The 13,745-nt window shown below is 45.0% G+C and overlaps 4 protein-coding genes across 4 annotated transcripts; 2 read left to right on the top strand and 2 right to left on the bottom strand.

Annotated features, from left to right (window-relative positions):
- Positions 1-45: 45 nt before the first annotated feature.
- Positions 46-2,139, bottom strand: L199_001697 (uncharacterized protein; the record flags this gene model as incomplete). Its single annotated transcript, XM_064887450.1, has 5 exons — positions 46-337; positions 414-1,261; positions 1,328-1,750; positions 1,818-1,870; positions 1,992-2,139. 5 exons carry the CDS (start codon positions 2,137-2,139, stop codon positions 46-48), a joined length of 1,764 nt encoding a protein of 587 aa, XP_064743522.1.
- Positions 2,140-5,132: 2,993 nt separating this feature from the next.
- L199_001696 (uncharacterized protein) lies at positions 5,133-7,978 on the top strand (the record flags this gene model as incomplete). Its single annotated transcript, XM_064887449.1, has 11 exons — positions 5,133-5,487; positions 5,587-5,733; positions 5,809-5,966; positions 6,028-6,316; positions 6,411-6,613; positions 6,713-7,015; positions 7,107-7,335; positions 7,410-7,473; positions 7,537-7,555; positions 7,647-7,673; positions 7,730-7,978. The coding sequence occupies 11 exons, from the start codon at positions 5,133-5,135 to the stop codon at positions 7,976-7,978; spliced, it is 2,043 nt and encodes a 680-aa protein (XP_064743521.1).
- A 417-nt stretch (positions 7,979-8,395) lies between these two features.
- On the top strand, positions 8,396-11,398 carry L199_001695 (uncharacterized protein; the record flags this gene model as incomplete). The annotated part of the gene is made up of 14 exons (XM_064887448.1): positions 8,396-8,822; positions 8,961-9,001; positions 9,066-9,148; positions 9,204-9,268; positions 9,331-9,409; positions 9,466-9,533; positions 9,610-9,719; positions 9,779-9,842; positions 9,974-10,267; positions 10,343-10,429; positions 10,503-10,698; positions 10,775-10,855; positions 10,949-11,193; positions 11,310-11,398. The coding sequence occupies 14 exons, from the start codon at positions 8,396-8,398 to the stop codon at positions 11,396-11,398; spliced, it is 1,929 nt and encodes a 642-aa protein (XP_064743520.1).
- Positions 11,399-11,749: 351 nt separating this feature from the next.
- Positions 11,750-13,418, bottom strand: L199_001694 (uncharacterized protein; the record flags this gene model as incomplete). Its single annotated transcript, XM_064887447.1, has 2 exons — positions 11,750-13,144; positions 13,233-13,418. The coding sequence occupies 2 exons, from the start codon at positions 13,416-13,418 to the stop codon at positions 11,750-11,752; spliced, it is 1,581 nt and encodes a 526-aa protein (XP_064743519.1).
- Positions 13,419-13,745: the final 327 nt, after the last annotated feature.

The raw sequence follows: 13,745 nt of genomic DNA, 5'->3' as shown, positions 1-13,745 counted from the left end.
TATTCTTTTTACTTTCTCCTGCCTAACCCCTCGAATGACCGCCACTTATTGGGCTGGTTTGACATGTCCTTCGGTCGGAGTTGGGACTCTGGTGGCTTCTCCGGACCCGACGTGATCGTGAGGGTGGACAGGAGGAAGAGTAGTGTCGGGAGTTACGTTGACTGGGGCACCGATAGCCTCGGGGTCCTCAGCGTTGTCCCCACCGTGGATATCGTACCTGTCGGTCATCTCCTGGATCTGGTGGTCGGACAACTTGGGTAATTCGGCAGCGACGAGCGTGGGTCTTCGTTGCGTTAGGTGTGCGTGGGCGAAAATGACATCAAGCTCCTCGAGCGATCTGGGATTATCCGAGGGGAAGAGTTAGCTGCGATTTTGACCTCTGCGCCAACAAAAAAAAAGCTGAAAAAACTCACCTTCCAGTAGTTTCGGGGTAGAAGAAGTAGATGAAGGGAAGGAAGACCAAATTGATCAATCCGAAGAACAAGAAAGTGTAGGCACCGATCGAAGCAGTCATGGTAGGTAAAACTTGTACGACGGTAAAGTTGAAGATCCAGTTAACCATGGTAGATACAGCGTTGGCTTGAGTTCGGACGGCCATGGAGTTCAATTCGGCTGGGTACAACCAAGGAAGAGGTAACCAGGTAGCACCGAACCATGCGATAAAGAAGTAAAGACCGAAAGCGGCACCTTTGGCAGATTGAGCGTCACCAGGTAAAAGACAACCGAAAGTAATGAACATGGAGACGGCTTGACCGACGGTACCCCACAAGAACAACTTTCTTCGACCGACTTTCTCAACGAGGAAGAAAGAGGTTAAAGCGAAGATCATGTAAACGACCGATAAAACACCACCCAAGATCAAAGATAATTGAGTCTCTAAACCGATTTGGTTCTCGAATAATACAGTTGAGTAGTAGATGACCGCGTTACAACCACCAATCTGTTGGAATAATTGGGTAGAAGCACCGACCAAAGCTCTTCGGAAGTGTTGTTGTTTACCCATCTTGAGCAAGTCTCGAGTCTTGTTGGCCTTGACGGCGGCTTGAGCGGCTAAAGCGTCAACAATCTTCTTGTGGTCGGCGATAGAGACGGGATCATCGATTGATCGAGCATCGAGGGCAGCAATGACTTTGAGACCTTCAGCGGACCGTCCATGGGCGATGAGCCATCGAGGTGACTCGGGGAGGACAGCGACACCACCAATGAGGATAAGGGCGAAAAGGATTTGCATAGCAATGGGGAATCGCCATGATACGGAAGACTACATCGAAAATCCCGTCAGCATCCATTTGCAGGACAAAGGTAGGTTCTGAGAAACCGAACTCACGTCAACGAAAGAGAGACCGAAATCGATCCAATAGGCAATGACAGTACCGACAGCGACAGTAGAAGCTTCCATACAAATGAGGAAACCTCTGTTGTGGGCTTTGGAAGTTTCAGCGACCCATGAGGGGATAGTGGCGGTGTTGGCACCGTTACCGAAACCAGTGATGACTCGACCAACGATGAATTGAACGAATCCACCGACATTTCCTCTTCCGGAAGTATCGCCTGGACCGAAAGCGGTAACGGAGATGACGGTACCGATGATCATGACGACAGCACCACCGAACATCATCTTCCTTCTACCCATCTTGTCACCGATGAAGAAAGCGATTAAAGCACCAATGAAACATCCAACTTCGTAACACGATGTGACGGAACCTTGAACGGTACCGGCGTGTACATCGTTGGCGTCTCTTTGTTTGGTCTATAAACATCATGTACACAGTATAAGCGATGGCCTCATTCTATGCATTGGGTCAGTGTGAACTTACAGCAGGGAATTCAGTGTTGAATTGCTTGGAAGCAATGATACCGGACATCAAACCTATGGAGCGGAAGGAGTCGTAAGCATTTTTGTTTGGCTCCAATTGAAGGGTTTAAAAAGTCCCGATCTCGGACTATGACGATTTTTGATTGTTGTGGCTTAAGAACCGGAAGAAACTCACCTTGATCATAACCGAAAAGAGAGAAACCACAAGTAGCGATAGCTACTACTGCATATAACAATGCGTTACCGTTGAGACCACCATATCTGGCTAATGGTTGAGTACCGCCCAAGACGTTGCCTGGCTTCTCAACTGGTGAAGAGGCCATTTTGTTGTTTGTCGTGTGATGTGATGTGAGGAGATTGTTGATGGAGAGCTATATAGGTTTATAGCTTTATTTTTCAGTGTTGGTATGAAGAAAGCCCTTATCTAATATATACAGAAAGGCGAATGAAGTATGTCAGTATAAAACCAAAAATGAAATCGAGAAGGAGAGAAAATAAATACAGAAAAGAGGGGATCCCAGTTTTGGATCGAATCATGTTGTTTATATATCTATCTCATCTCCATGCTGGGCCTACATGCATACCACAGTAAAGATTTTGTTTGTCCCCGCATTGATATTAATGAGATTGCACTAGTACCCCAGTTTACATTGCTCTTCCTCTCGTTTGCTCCTTGATCATGAAAATTTTCATCAAGCCTCCAACATCATCACCCTCGGATAATACCCTCACCTGTAAGGAGGTTCCGAAATGAGAAAATCAAAAACAAACAAATCATCCCATTTTTACCACGCTTCTCTTTGTCTGCCCCTGATCTGTTTTGATCGAGGATCCCATGCTTTCCGGAACGAAATATCCGAACAACAGTGGTGCATTATCTGAACGCCGCTCCTTATTTATGCATTTTTATCTTCCTATCCCTCGTTTCACTTGGTTTTAACATGATCCACAAACGTCATCACATTACAAATTTTCATATACCAAAGGGTTTCGACGGCTTTCACCTAACTCCCCTTGGTCCGATGCGGAATGTCGAGCTTTCTTGTGTGTCTGTGATTGCTACTGTTCAAAACAAAACTCGTTGTGCGAACAAAATTACCTGGGTGAGCTTGGTTGCAATGGCAGGTCGGTCCGAGATATCAACATTGTCCTGACCTGATAGCATAGCAAATCTGCGGTTATCCTATGAGTTTCAAGCCAATTGACAGCATAAACCCCTCGAAAAGTGCTCGAATCGTTTTAGACTGATTTGATCAAAGTCGTGTGGGTTTGAAAATTTTCCTCTTTCCACGTTAAGCGAAAAGACGCTAAGAGCGAAAAAGCCTGTGACGTACGTTATGTTTGGTTACCGCCGGACGCCACATGCTATGCCTCGGATCTTTTCCTTTTCCCTTTGACACCGCCGGTCCGACTTTCGGTTTTAGCGCGAGAAGCGCAGAGACAGAGACTTTTGGGTCAAGCCACCGCATCATAGCGTTCAGGGTCGCTTTTGGAGCTATCATTGGAACTACGGCCGCGGGATGCTAAGATACATACGAGACTAAAAATAAAACTTTTCGTATTGCTTGGAATGTCCAAGCGGGGATCAGCCTGATAATCTTTTGAAGCGAGTATCAGTGAGAAAATAAAGGTTTGTGGCTTTATAAAATGATAGGACCTTGAAAAATGGTCTGATTTTGGACTATGTTGACCCATATGAACCCCAGTGCCCCTCCAAGTTTAGTATCGTTTCACACTGAGCATGATCGGGGAACCAATCTATCTTTGACTCAGGTCAAATGATCGTGATCGATCTCCTACACAGCTGTGTACGGAAAGGAGCACCTGACCAACAACGGAACTGCGATATCGCGGACCGTATACCGATCATAATCATAGAACGGTGACCGAGCTGATTATTTCGCGACAAAAGCAGAAATAACGTGCTAGAATCTGATGTGACAGGTCCCAAACCTTTGCTTTGTTGAGAAAGAAAAGGCGTATCCGAGGCACCCGTATCCACGGTCGTTGTTATAAGCATGCTTATGCTTTTACCCCATGAGACACGATTATGGGTTTCTCGTTATCACAAATCTCACTAAGAGGAGGGGCCTTATCCGAAAGGACGACGGGGCTTAGGAGACCATCCTTCCTGAATGGGACGTATATTCTCAGTCATCACAGGCAGTGGGGAAGCCTACTAGCCTATGGGGAGATGATCGTCTACCGACCAGCCAAGGACAGACAGTCTTCGTGAGGTTTGTGTGCTAGCAGAAAGATTGTGGCTTGTCTTCAGGTACCTTTGTCTGCGAGTTCTCAGAAGCGCCCCAAGGCGCCCGAATTGCTTGATGCTGAGCGCTGATGTGTATATCAACTAGTATGAACGTGGAATAGATCTGCCCCGAGAGGAACGGATAGATTTTCGATGGGGGATTTATATTACCACCACACAGTGTTCAATACTATATCGTACTGAAGAATCACTCAACGGTCTTTCCAATAATCAGGGACGGGTAATCAAGGCAAGAGTGTTAGTACACTATAGATCGATGTCGGTGAGATCATCGTCCGGAGGTGTTACATTACATACTCAAAAACGTCTTGGATCTTACTTGTATGCTTCGATCGAACATAGAGTGGTGCTCCTATGATCCCATTCCCATCTTAAATGCTTCCCTCCACTCAAGAAGGGTTGATTCACAGATTCTCTAGTGACGGAGAGTAGTTCAATATGAAGTGAAGGCCGGTGCTCTACAAGTGTGAGTGTGGCATAGTCACCTAGATTCGACGGACTGAACAGGAGGACGAAGGCTCATGTATGACTGTATACCATACCGACATGAGGATCTCAGCGATCAAGACCTTCTTGCATTGGATGCATCAGGACAGCTATACCAGTAGTGCGCAGCTGATCCTGCCACAAGAGGACAGATCGACAAACGGTGATCGCCGCATGGTGGTGCTGATCTAACTGTTTGTTCCCGATCGATGATGACGATTTCCAGGTTGTGTCGGATGTAATGTTCTGGTTTCACTTCGATCGACATGAGATGTGTGAGATATCTCCCACTGATTTGGACGGAGCAAGTATGGCGATGATACCGATATACCAAAAATGGTGATGTAATGTTTCTAGATAGTTCAAGTTGACGGAAGCTTTTAGTAGATCTTTATTGACATCTCTTTGAGCTTCAGTTTTCTCTTGTTGATCCGATTCTTCGATCATCAACTTTTAATGTTTGCTTTTAGCATCGCAAGAATCACCCTTTCATCGTTTAGATCAAGCATAAGGACATCGCCTCTTTCATTCTGTACAACAACAAGGACAATCACTCGTATGCCCCAATTAACATTATTATCAGATCCGAAATCGAAATCGTTAGCTTTATCACCTAAGAAACCCATTCACACCTCCTCTGACCCCGGAAATAGTAGTCGGAAAGCAGCATATGCAAAGAAAGGTGACGAACCGAATTTGTGGGAATTACATCATATCCAAGAAGATATGGCTGCTATATCGAAGAAGAGACATGCCAAGGATGAAGTGGAAAGTCCGAACAAGAAGAGGAAGGGAGCGGAGGACGAGGAGATGAAAGGGCAACCTGATAGGTCTGATGGACATGATCCGGAAGGAGGAGGCGTTGCTGGGGAGAAAGGCAGTAAGGAGAAAAAGAAGAATGCTTATGAGATCAGTGAGTGCACATCAACTTTTCAAATACATATAGCTGTTTAGCTTTAAGGTAAGCCAGTTGTGGATACTGACGCAATGTTTTGCTTTGCATTTGATTTAGAGGGAAAGATTGCTACAGCTGAAGATGCTGCTCGAGCAGATGAAGATACGCCTCTTAATAAACTTGAGCGATTGATCGAGAAGGGTCAAAAGGAAGTAGAGAAAGGTGACAGTGTTGTATACTGGATGAGGATGGAAGATCTAAGGAGTGAGTGTATTAACCATATTTCCAGTTCAAATCAGTATTTATATGCTGATGTGTTCATGTCCATTTTGTGTATAGTTGAGGACAATACCGCTCTTTACAAAGCTTCTGAGAAAGCTCGCGACTTCGGTATACCCCTTATCGTGCTGTTCGTGATCAGCCCAGGAGATTATAAGATACATGATAGGAGTAATAAGAAGATCGACTTCATCCTCAGGAACCTACGCGATCTCAAGGTGAGCTCGATTCTCAGATAAATATACATATAATGGAATACTTGATGACCGTATATGAAAGACCAAATTCCATGACCTCAACATCCCCATACATATCGCCTCATACGACAGGAGATTGCAGATCCCCCGAAGAGTAATCACCGAGATCCTACCTTCGCTCGGAGCCAAGCACCTGTTCGTCAATATCGAATATGAAGTAGACGAATTGAGGAGAGATATTGCGACGGTCAAACTAGGGAGGGAGAACGGAATCGATGTGAGATGTCTACATGATAGATTGGTGGTTCCGCCTGGTAAGATAAAGAGTCAACAGGGTAAACCTATGAGCGTGTTCAGTCCTTGGCAGAGAGGTGAGTGACGTGTCGATTCTTCAAATCATAAAACCATGATCTATGAGGTAGAGGGCGCCGCAAGGCTAATGATGAATTCTGTGGGATTCACTAGCGTGGGCGAAATTACTTGATCAACAGCCGCATTATCTCAATATGTCACCTTCACCTAAAGCCAATGACGATTCTATCAAATCGAACGATCAGTTCAACAAGCTATTTGAAGAGGATATACCAGATCATGTAGAGGGATTTGAATGTCCGGAAAGTGAAAAGTTGAAAGAGGTCTGGCCGGAAGGTACAGATCAAGCTAAAGAGGTGAGTATCCAGACCATCATCCCTGGGCGAACTGTATCATCTGAGAAGAGACGGGAGGAGAAAGAGGGGATCAATGGCTGATTATTCGCAATGGTGTAGCTACTTCATCGATTCTTACATACTAAGCCTCGTCAAACCCAATTCCAATTCACATCACCCTTGAACCCAGGCGCAGAGGAATCCCAAAAGGAATCTCGAGTTGCTCAATACCAGACAGGTCGGAATTTGGTAGATGGAGATAACTCTTCGAGATTGTCGCCGTATCTTGCAGCTGGTGTGATATCAGCTAGAATGGTGCTGAACGAAGCGAAAAAGCTGAAGGGTGGAAAATTGGAGAGTGGGAGAGATACAGGTGTGGGCATGTGGGTTCAGGAAGTGTCTTGGAGAGATTTCTATAACCATGTAAGTGGGTTCTATATAACATGCCTAGGAGATAGCGTAGCAAGAGTTGAGATGGGTTGGATGGATCATGTTGACACTGGCCTGATGATAGGTGATGGCTACTTGGCCACGAGTGTCGATGGGTCGACCGTTCCTCGAGAAATTCGCAGATGTCCAATGGGAAACTAACGAGGAACATCTCCAAGCGTGGAAAGATGGTAGGACAGGGTATCCCATAGTTGATGCTGCGATGAGAGCGTGCAAGGCTAGGGGTTGGATGGAGAATAGAGTCAGGATGGTATCGGCCAGTTTTCTAGTGAAGAGCTTGATGCTTGATTGGAGTGAGCATATCCTTCAACCTAGAGTATCAATGAAAAAGGTTACAGGAGACGCTGATTGTAAGTTGTATGAGTAGGATTGGGCGAGAAATACTTCATGGAGAGCTTCATCGATGGTGATTTAGCTGCTAACAATGGAGGGTGAGTGATTATATACGTGGAAATCGGAATTCTGTTATGCTGATGTAGTTATCTATATCGTAGCTGGCAATGGACAGCTAGTGTAAGTGATTTCGCCACCTCACTCGCGAGTGCATTTGGGTCAATACGGGTACGTATGAGCGCTGACTCGCACTTTTCGTTCTGTCATGTAGACCGGTACAGATCCGCAGCCATTCTTTGTAAGTGATATCGCATGTCTCCATAGATGCATGTGAGGGGCTCATGTCGCTCATAGAGGATATTCAACACTTTGACTCAATCGGAGAAATGTGATCCTACTGGCGCATACATTCGCTATTGGGTACCCGAGTTGAGAAATCTGAAGGGAAAAGCTGTACATGACCCATTCCATCAGATGCCCAAAAGCGAGTTCAAGAAGTTGGGCTATGCTGAACCTATAGTGGACCACAAGAAGAGTAGGGAGAGGGCGTTGTTCAGGTATAAGAATGTCGGTGAGAAGGAGGAAGGGGCGGATGTGGACTGAGGACATCAGGGAGATGTGAAAAATCGTTATTTGGAGTGTTCTGAGGCTGAGCCTGAATGGGCATCTCCAGATCTCCCAGCTAAAGTCAATGCCGCTCACACTGCTGTAGCTTTGTAGATATATGGATATTGTAGAATTGAGTCGAATGCACCGGCACTTTACTTGTATGGTGGAATGAGCTATGTGCCACATTGTAACACCGATGTTTAAGCATGCAATTAGTATGTTGTGAGGTCGGACGTCATCGGCATGCAGCATACTCACACAACCGAAAAATTACATTAACTGCTAACAGGTCACATTCCATCAAAATCCATCCGTTCACATATCGGTTGGTTGCTCGACCTCGCAGCATAGCATAAAAGGCATTAGTCTATTCTACTGTAGCATAGCCATCTCACATAAGACACTCACAAAATGGCACCCATCGCTCCACCCGCTCACATCGTCACCCCTTCCCAACCTATCGCTCCTCCATCGGCATCAGCTTCCGGAGGTTTATTAACAAGGACCCAGAAGTTTATTGAGGAGAACCAAAGATTGATCTTATTAGGATGTGCAGTCTTGGCAGCTTCTGGAGCGGGCTATTACTTGTACTCTACTAGATCATCGGGTGCTGGTCCTTCAGGCGATGTTGGATCGAGCTCGAGTTCTGCCCCTGGTACTTCATCCAGTGCGAAGAAGAACAAGAAAAAGAAGAAGAAGGCTTCATCTTCGGCTAAAGATGAAAAGTACGTAAAGGGTGAAGGGGACAAGGGACCTTTATTGGAAGAGATTGAACAGCCCAAAGAAAAGAAAGTAGAAAAGGTGGAGACAGAAGTGAAAGAAGAGGGTTTCTTAGCTGGTAAGTGTGACTGAGATCAGTTGATCGATTAAATCGTTCACAGAAAAGCGGACTCTGTCATGATGAGGAAGCAGTGAAGGGTGAAACAATGGTCTGTGTCAGGTGAATTATATGCTAATCTTGAACGATTTTGGGTAGACGTTCCAGATGCTACTACGCTTGAGTCAATGGATGAAAGTGTAAGTAACAACTTGCCAATTCAGAACATCGATATCGGAGCTGATATACCGTCCTTTTACATAGGCAAGAAATACCCTCGGAGCTTCACTCAAAGATAGAGGAAATAAACTTTATTCCAAGAAGGATTTCCAAAAAGCTGTTGAGTGGTGAGTTCAGCTAGCCACAGCACGGTATTGCAATCTTAGCTGAACATTCTTCTAGTTACACGAAAGCGATCGAGGTCTCAATAAGGAAAGATGCAGTGTTCTTCTCCAATCGAGCAGCTTGTAAGCTCATCATACTTTATTGAGGGATAAGGGGGTCTAGCTGACTTGACTCATCTTGATAGGTTACACCAACTTCTCACCTCCTGAATATGCCAAATGTGTAGCTGATTGCGATGAAGCTTTGAAACTTGATAAGACATAGTAAGCTATTCATAAAGTGCACTCGTAGCATAGCAGCTTACGGGTTGCTGGTACAGCGTTAAAGCCTTGAAGAGACGAGCTACTGCTTTGGAGAATTTGGGTAGGGATGAGGAAGCTGTACGAGGTATGTTCTATTGATTTGCGCAGTTAAAACCATGGTGCAATGTACGATGGCTGATAGAGTCTTTCCAAAAACACAGATTTCACCGCTACCACCATCATTGAGCGATTCCAAGACGAACAAGCTGCCATGTCAGTGGAGAGATGTTTGAAGAAGTTGGCTCAGAAGAAAGCTAAGGACATCCTTGAGGTGGGTTGAACCATGAATACCAATAGAGATATCCAGCTTATACCTGCCCTCTCTGTCAGACTCGAGAACCCAAATTACCATCACCAACTTTCATCTCTGCTTACCTCTCTGCTTTCCGACCTCGTAAGTTCTGGTTCTCTATATAGCAATCACCCTTCACCCACACTCGTTACACTCTGGAATTATTTCCACGTTGAATCCATCATGATTCATCTTCTGATTCTGCTGACACCCTTTCACGTATACCATGGTAGACCCCAAACCCACTCTCCCTGAAAACCCATCGCAAGGTGACCAGACCCTCTTACTCGCCTTTGACGCCCTCGAAGCAGCCGACTACTCTCACGCCGTCTCTTTCGTCAACGAAGCTATCGACCAGGGAATCTCATCAAAGGACAACGAAGCTGAGGGATACAACTTACGAGGTACCTTCAAATTCTTGATCGGTGACTCGGAAGGTGCCAGACAAGATCTGCAGAAATCGTTGGATATCAAACCTGATTTCGTGCAAAGTTGGGTCAAGATTGCTAGTGTGCATATGGAACTTGGTGAGTCAGTCAGGTCTCCCTCATACCACTATTTCGAAGGTGATCGAGTATGTACTGATGAACTTTCACATCTAGGTGACTCGGCTAGTGCTTTCGGTGACTTCGAAGCTGCTATACGACATAATGCAGATGACCCTGATATCTACTATCACAGAGGTCAAGGTGAGTCTTCTTACGTTACACATCTCAAACTTGCCGCCAGGTACACTACTGAGGTTCATCGCACTACCATTAGTCTACTTTATCATGCAAGAGTTCGACAAAGCCATTGCCGATTACAACAAATCGACTGCCCTTGACGGATCATTCATCTTCACCCATATCCAAGCTGCCGTTGCCCAATACAAGCAAGGTAATGTCGGATCGAGTATGGCTGCGTTCAGGAGGATCTTGAAGGAGTTCCCTGATAAAGGAGAACCAAGCAACTACTAGTGAGTTGGTCTCTCTTATGAGTGGGATGCTCGTCAGGATGGAAGTTCCAACTGACCATGCGATGCGCAAATCTAGTGGTGAACTCTTACTTGATCAACAGAAATTCCAAGAATCCTTGGAACGATTTGATCGATCAATTGAACTTGACAAAGAGAGGTGAGTGTGATCTCTCCCCTTTCCTCCTGATCTCAACCTTCTGCTAGTCTTTGTGGGACCTTTGGGCTGACTGTCGTATCTATCGTATTGTAGGAAACCACGAAACGTCTTGCCATTCGTCAACAAAGCTCTTGCTCTATTCCAATGGAAGCAAGATATCGTAGGAGCCGACGAACTGTGTCAGAAAGCTTTGGAGATTGACCCCGAATGCGATGTCGCTGTGGCTACCTTGGCTCAATTGAGCTTGCAACAAGGTAAAATTGATGAGGCGATTAAATGGTTTGAGAAGTCTGCCCAGTTGGCTAGGACCGAGGGTGAACTGGTTAATGCTATCACTTGTGAGTGCTGTTCATGATTTGCATCTGAGGTTGCTACCTAATTCAATAAGGGTTGTCACATTTGTACTGAATATACATATGGAGGGAGTCGAGAGCTGACGTCATGAATTTGTTAGATGAACATGCCAGTAAAGCTCAAGTACAGTTCTTGAAGAATTATCCAGAGTTCGCCGAAAGACTTAGTCAAATGGCTCAAGGGATGTAAAGAGGGTTTAGTACTGCATGGGATAATGGATCGGGATGAAAGTAGAGCCGAAAGAAAGGATGATTGATGCTGCTGGAAGTATGCTTTGATGATTATGATTGAAGATATTGCGATCGCGAACGGAGAACACAAAATATAACATTATGGGCATTATATACGATATGACTGTTGATCTGATTGATGACAGACAACTACGATGCAACTACTCTTAATTCTTGAAGTGTGGAACGAAAATACATGAAGTTGTACTCTACCAATAACATGAATCATACGAGTTATATCCATGCTAATGGTAACGGTAAGATTGACTAGCATCTGATATCTCTTCTTGCGCATCCTCGCACTTAAGATTCAAAATCCTAACATGACTTCCATATAATAATCTTCGAGATATCTTTCTGCATCCCAATTAATGACTGGTACCATGCTTTCAGGTGTTCTCGTTTGTTTCACCGACCATCCATCCCCTTTCTCGTCCCCACAAGATCCACATCCATCATAGTCCACCGATAAGGAGAATTTGATCTCAGGTGCCACCCGTAACTTCCCATATTTGCGTTTATGTCTCAACCATTTGCCATCGTCATCTATATTCAATTTATGCTTGGTTTCCTCGTCCATATATTTCAGCACATCCTTCTGCTCTCGTTCTCTCATATTTAAGATGGTCTGATTGAATCGGCTATGTGAGAAGGTATGCCAACTTGACAGATCTTCTTTCTTATCCTCTCTCATCACTCGGTTCCTGCTGATGATATCTCTACTAAGCTCATAAGTCAGGTCATAGCATTCGAAGAGTTTTTCCAACCCGTAAAAATGAATTTTCGTCCTTTCATCCAACTTTCTCATACTCATACACTCCTCGCGATCTTCAACCGGAGTAGCCTTGCTTTTCATCCTTGATTCTCGAATCGCATGTACGAGATCGTACACCATATCCCACTGGTTGTGATCGCGGTTGGAATGACCAGAGGCTGACCTCTGGAACTGCCACAACTCATTCATCAACAACTCGTTATTCTCCTCATGGTATCTTGAGCTCGTCCACCGAGGCCAAGAATTTTGATCCGTGTCCAGCTCGGTCCTTATCGATATGACGTTTGTTGTACCCCATATGATCGGCGGTATACCTTCAGCAAGCCCCGTATGAGTTTCAATCCTTTCAGGTAGATTATCATAATCGATACCGTTGTCGACCTCGTAGTCGGCGGATGTCCGATTTTGATAATAACCCCATCCATACTCGCGGGGAGGAACGTGATGACATATACACCTTTTGACCAACGGTGTCATCATGCCTTTCAACACCTTTATACCCTGGTCAAAAGCCTCCATTATAAATTCTTCATCCTCCAATACAAACACTTCCTGAGAACCGATCGTGATACCATCCAATTTCGGTAACAAGTGTGGTCTGAATGGCGAATCGTTCAAGAGTTTGCAGCCAAGTTCAAAGGTAGCTTGCTGGGCGTTGCGTATAACGCTATCGTAGTCACGGCCTTCGTATTCATCTGGTATGATCAGAGGAATGATCTGAAGTCTTTGGACATACTGTAGAAGGGGTAGTTTGGTATTTCCCTGGTCGATCATCTGAGAATATATTCCTTTCGGTCCTTCAAAAGATGTCGATCCCGTTCCAACATCGATTGTTGATGAGAGATATCTGTCTATCCCACAAAAGAAACTAGCGATGTTTTGAAAAATGGGAGCTCGGTATAAAAGAGGTGTTGCTGCCATATACCAAGTCTATGGGACACACAATTACAGTATCAGTTACAGTAAACATTTTGAGCCAGACGATGGTAGGATGGAGTGAGTGCAAATGCACACATACCTTGTTGACACGCAAGCATGCGTAAAGGGCTTTCTGACTTCTCAGCTTGTCCTCCTGCTTCACGATGTGGAACGCGACCCCATGGTCGGACGATGAGCAGAAGATGAAGATGATTCTCAAAATCTCTGGACTAAGAGGGACAGCACTCATTTCTTTTTTGCTCTTTGCGAAAGAGATTGTCGACATTGGTCTGCGGATTAATGTGTAAGATTTCTGTCAGCCCTATATGGACATATATATGTATATATCACGGTCTGTAGACTGAAGCATTAGAAGGTGTACAGCACAAAAGGCTTTGTTTTGAAGATGATGATCAACGAACGGGATACAACCGGGATGATGTTTCAAGGGATCTATCTGTACTGGTTTCATGAACAATAACATCCAAACTTGGTCGATGTTTGCTTCCGATTCACGCTCCTTTACCTTTGTACGAGCCGCAGGGGGCACCTCGCACAAACCAGCAGGAACACACCCTTGGAGCAAAGCATGACAAAATATGGACACATAGGT

The sequence above is a fragment of the Kwoniella botswanensis genome, chromosome 1 (genome assembly GCF_036426115.1).
Source record: "Kwoniella botswanensis chromosome 1, complete sequence".
NCBI lineage: Eukaryota > Fungi > Basidiomycota > Tremellomycetes > Tremellales > Cryptococcaceae > Kwoniella > Kwoniella botswanensis.
The sequence above is the reverse complement of the archived record's forward strand: the minus strand, read 5'-3'. Positions and strand labels throughout refer to the sequence as shown.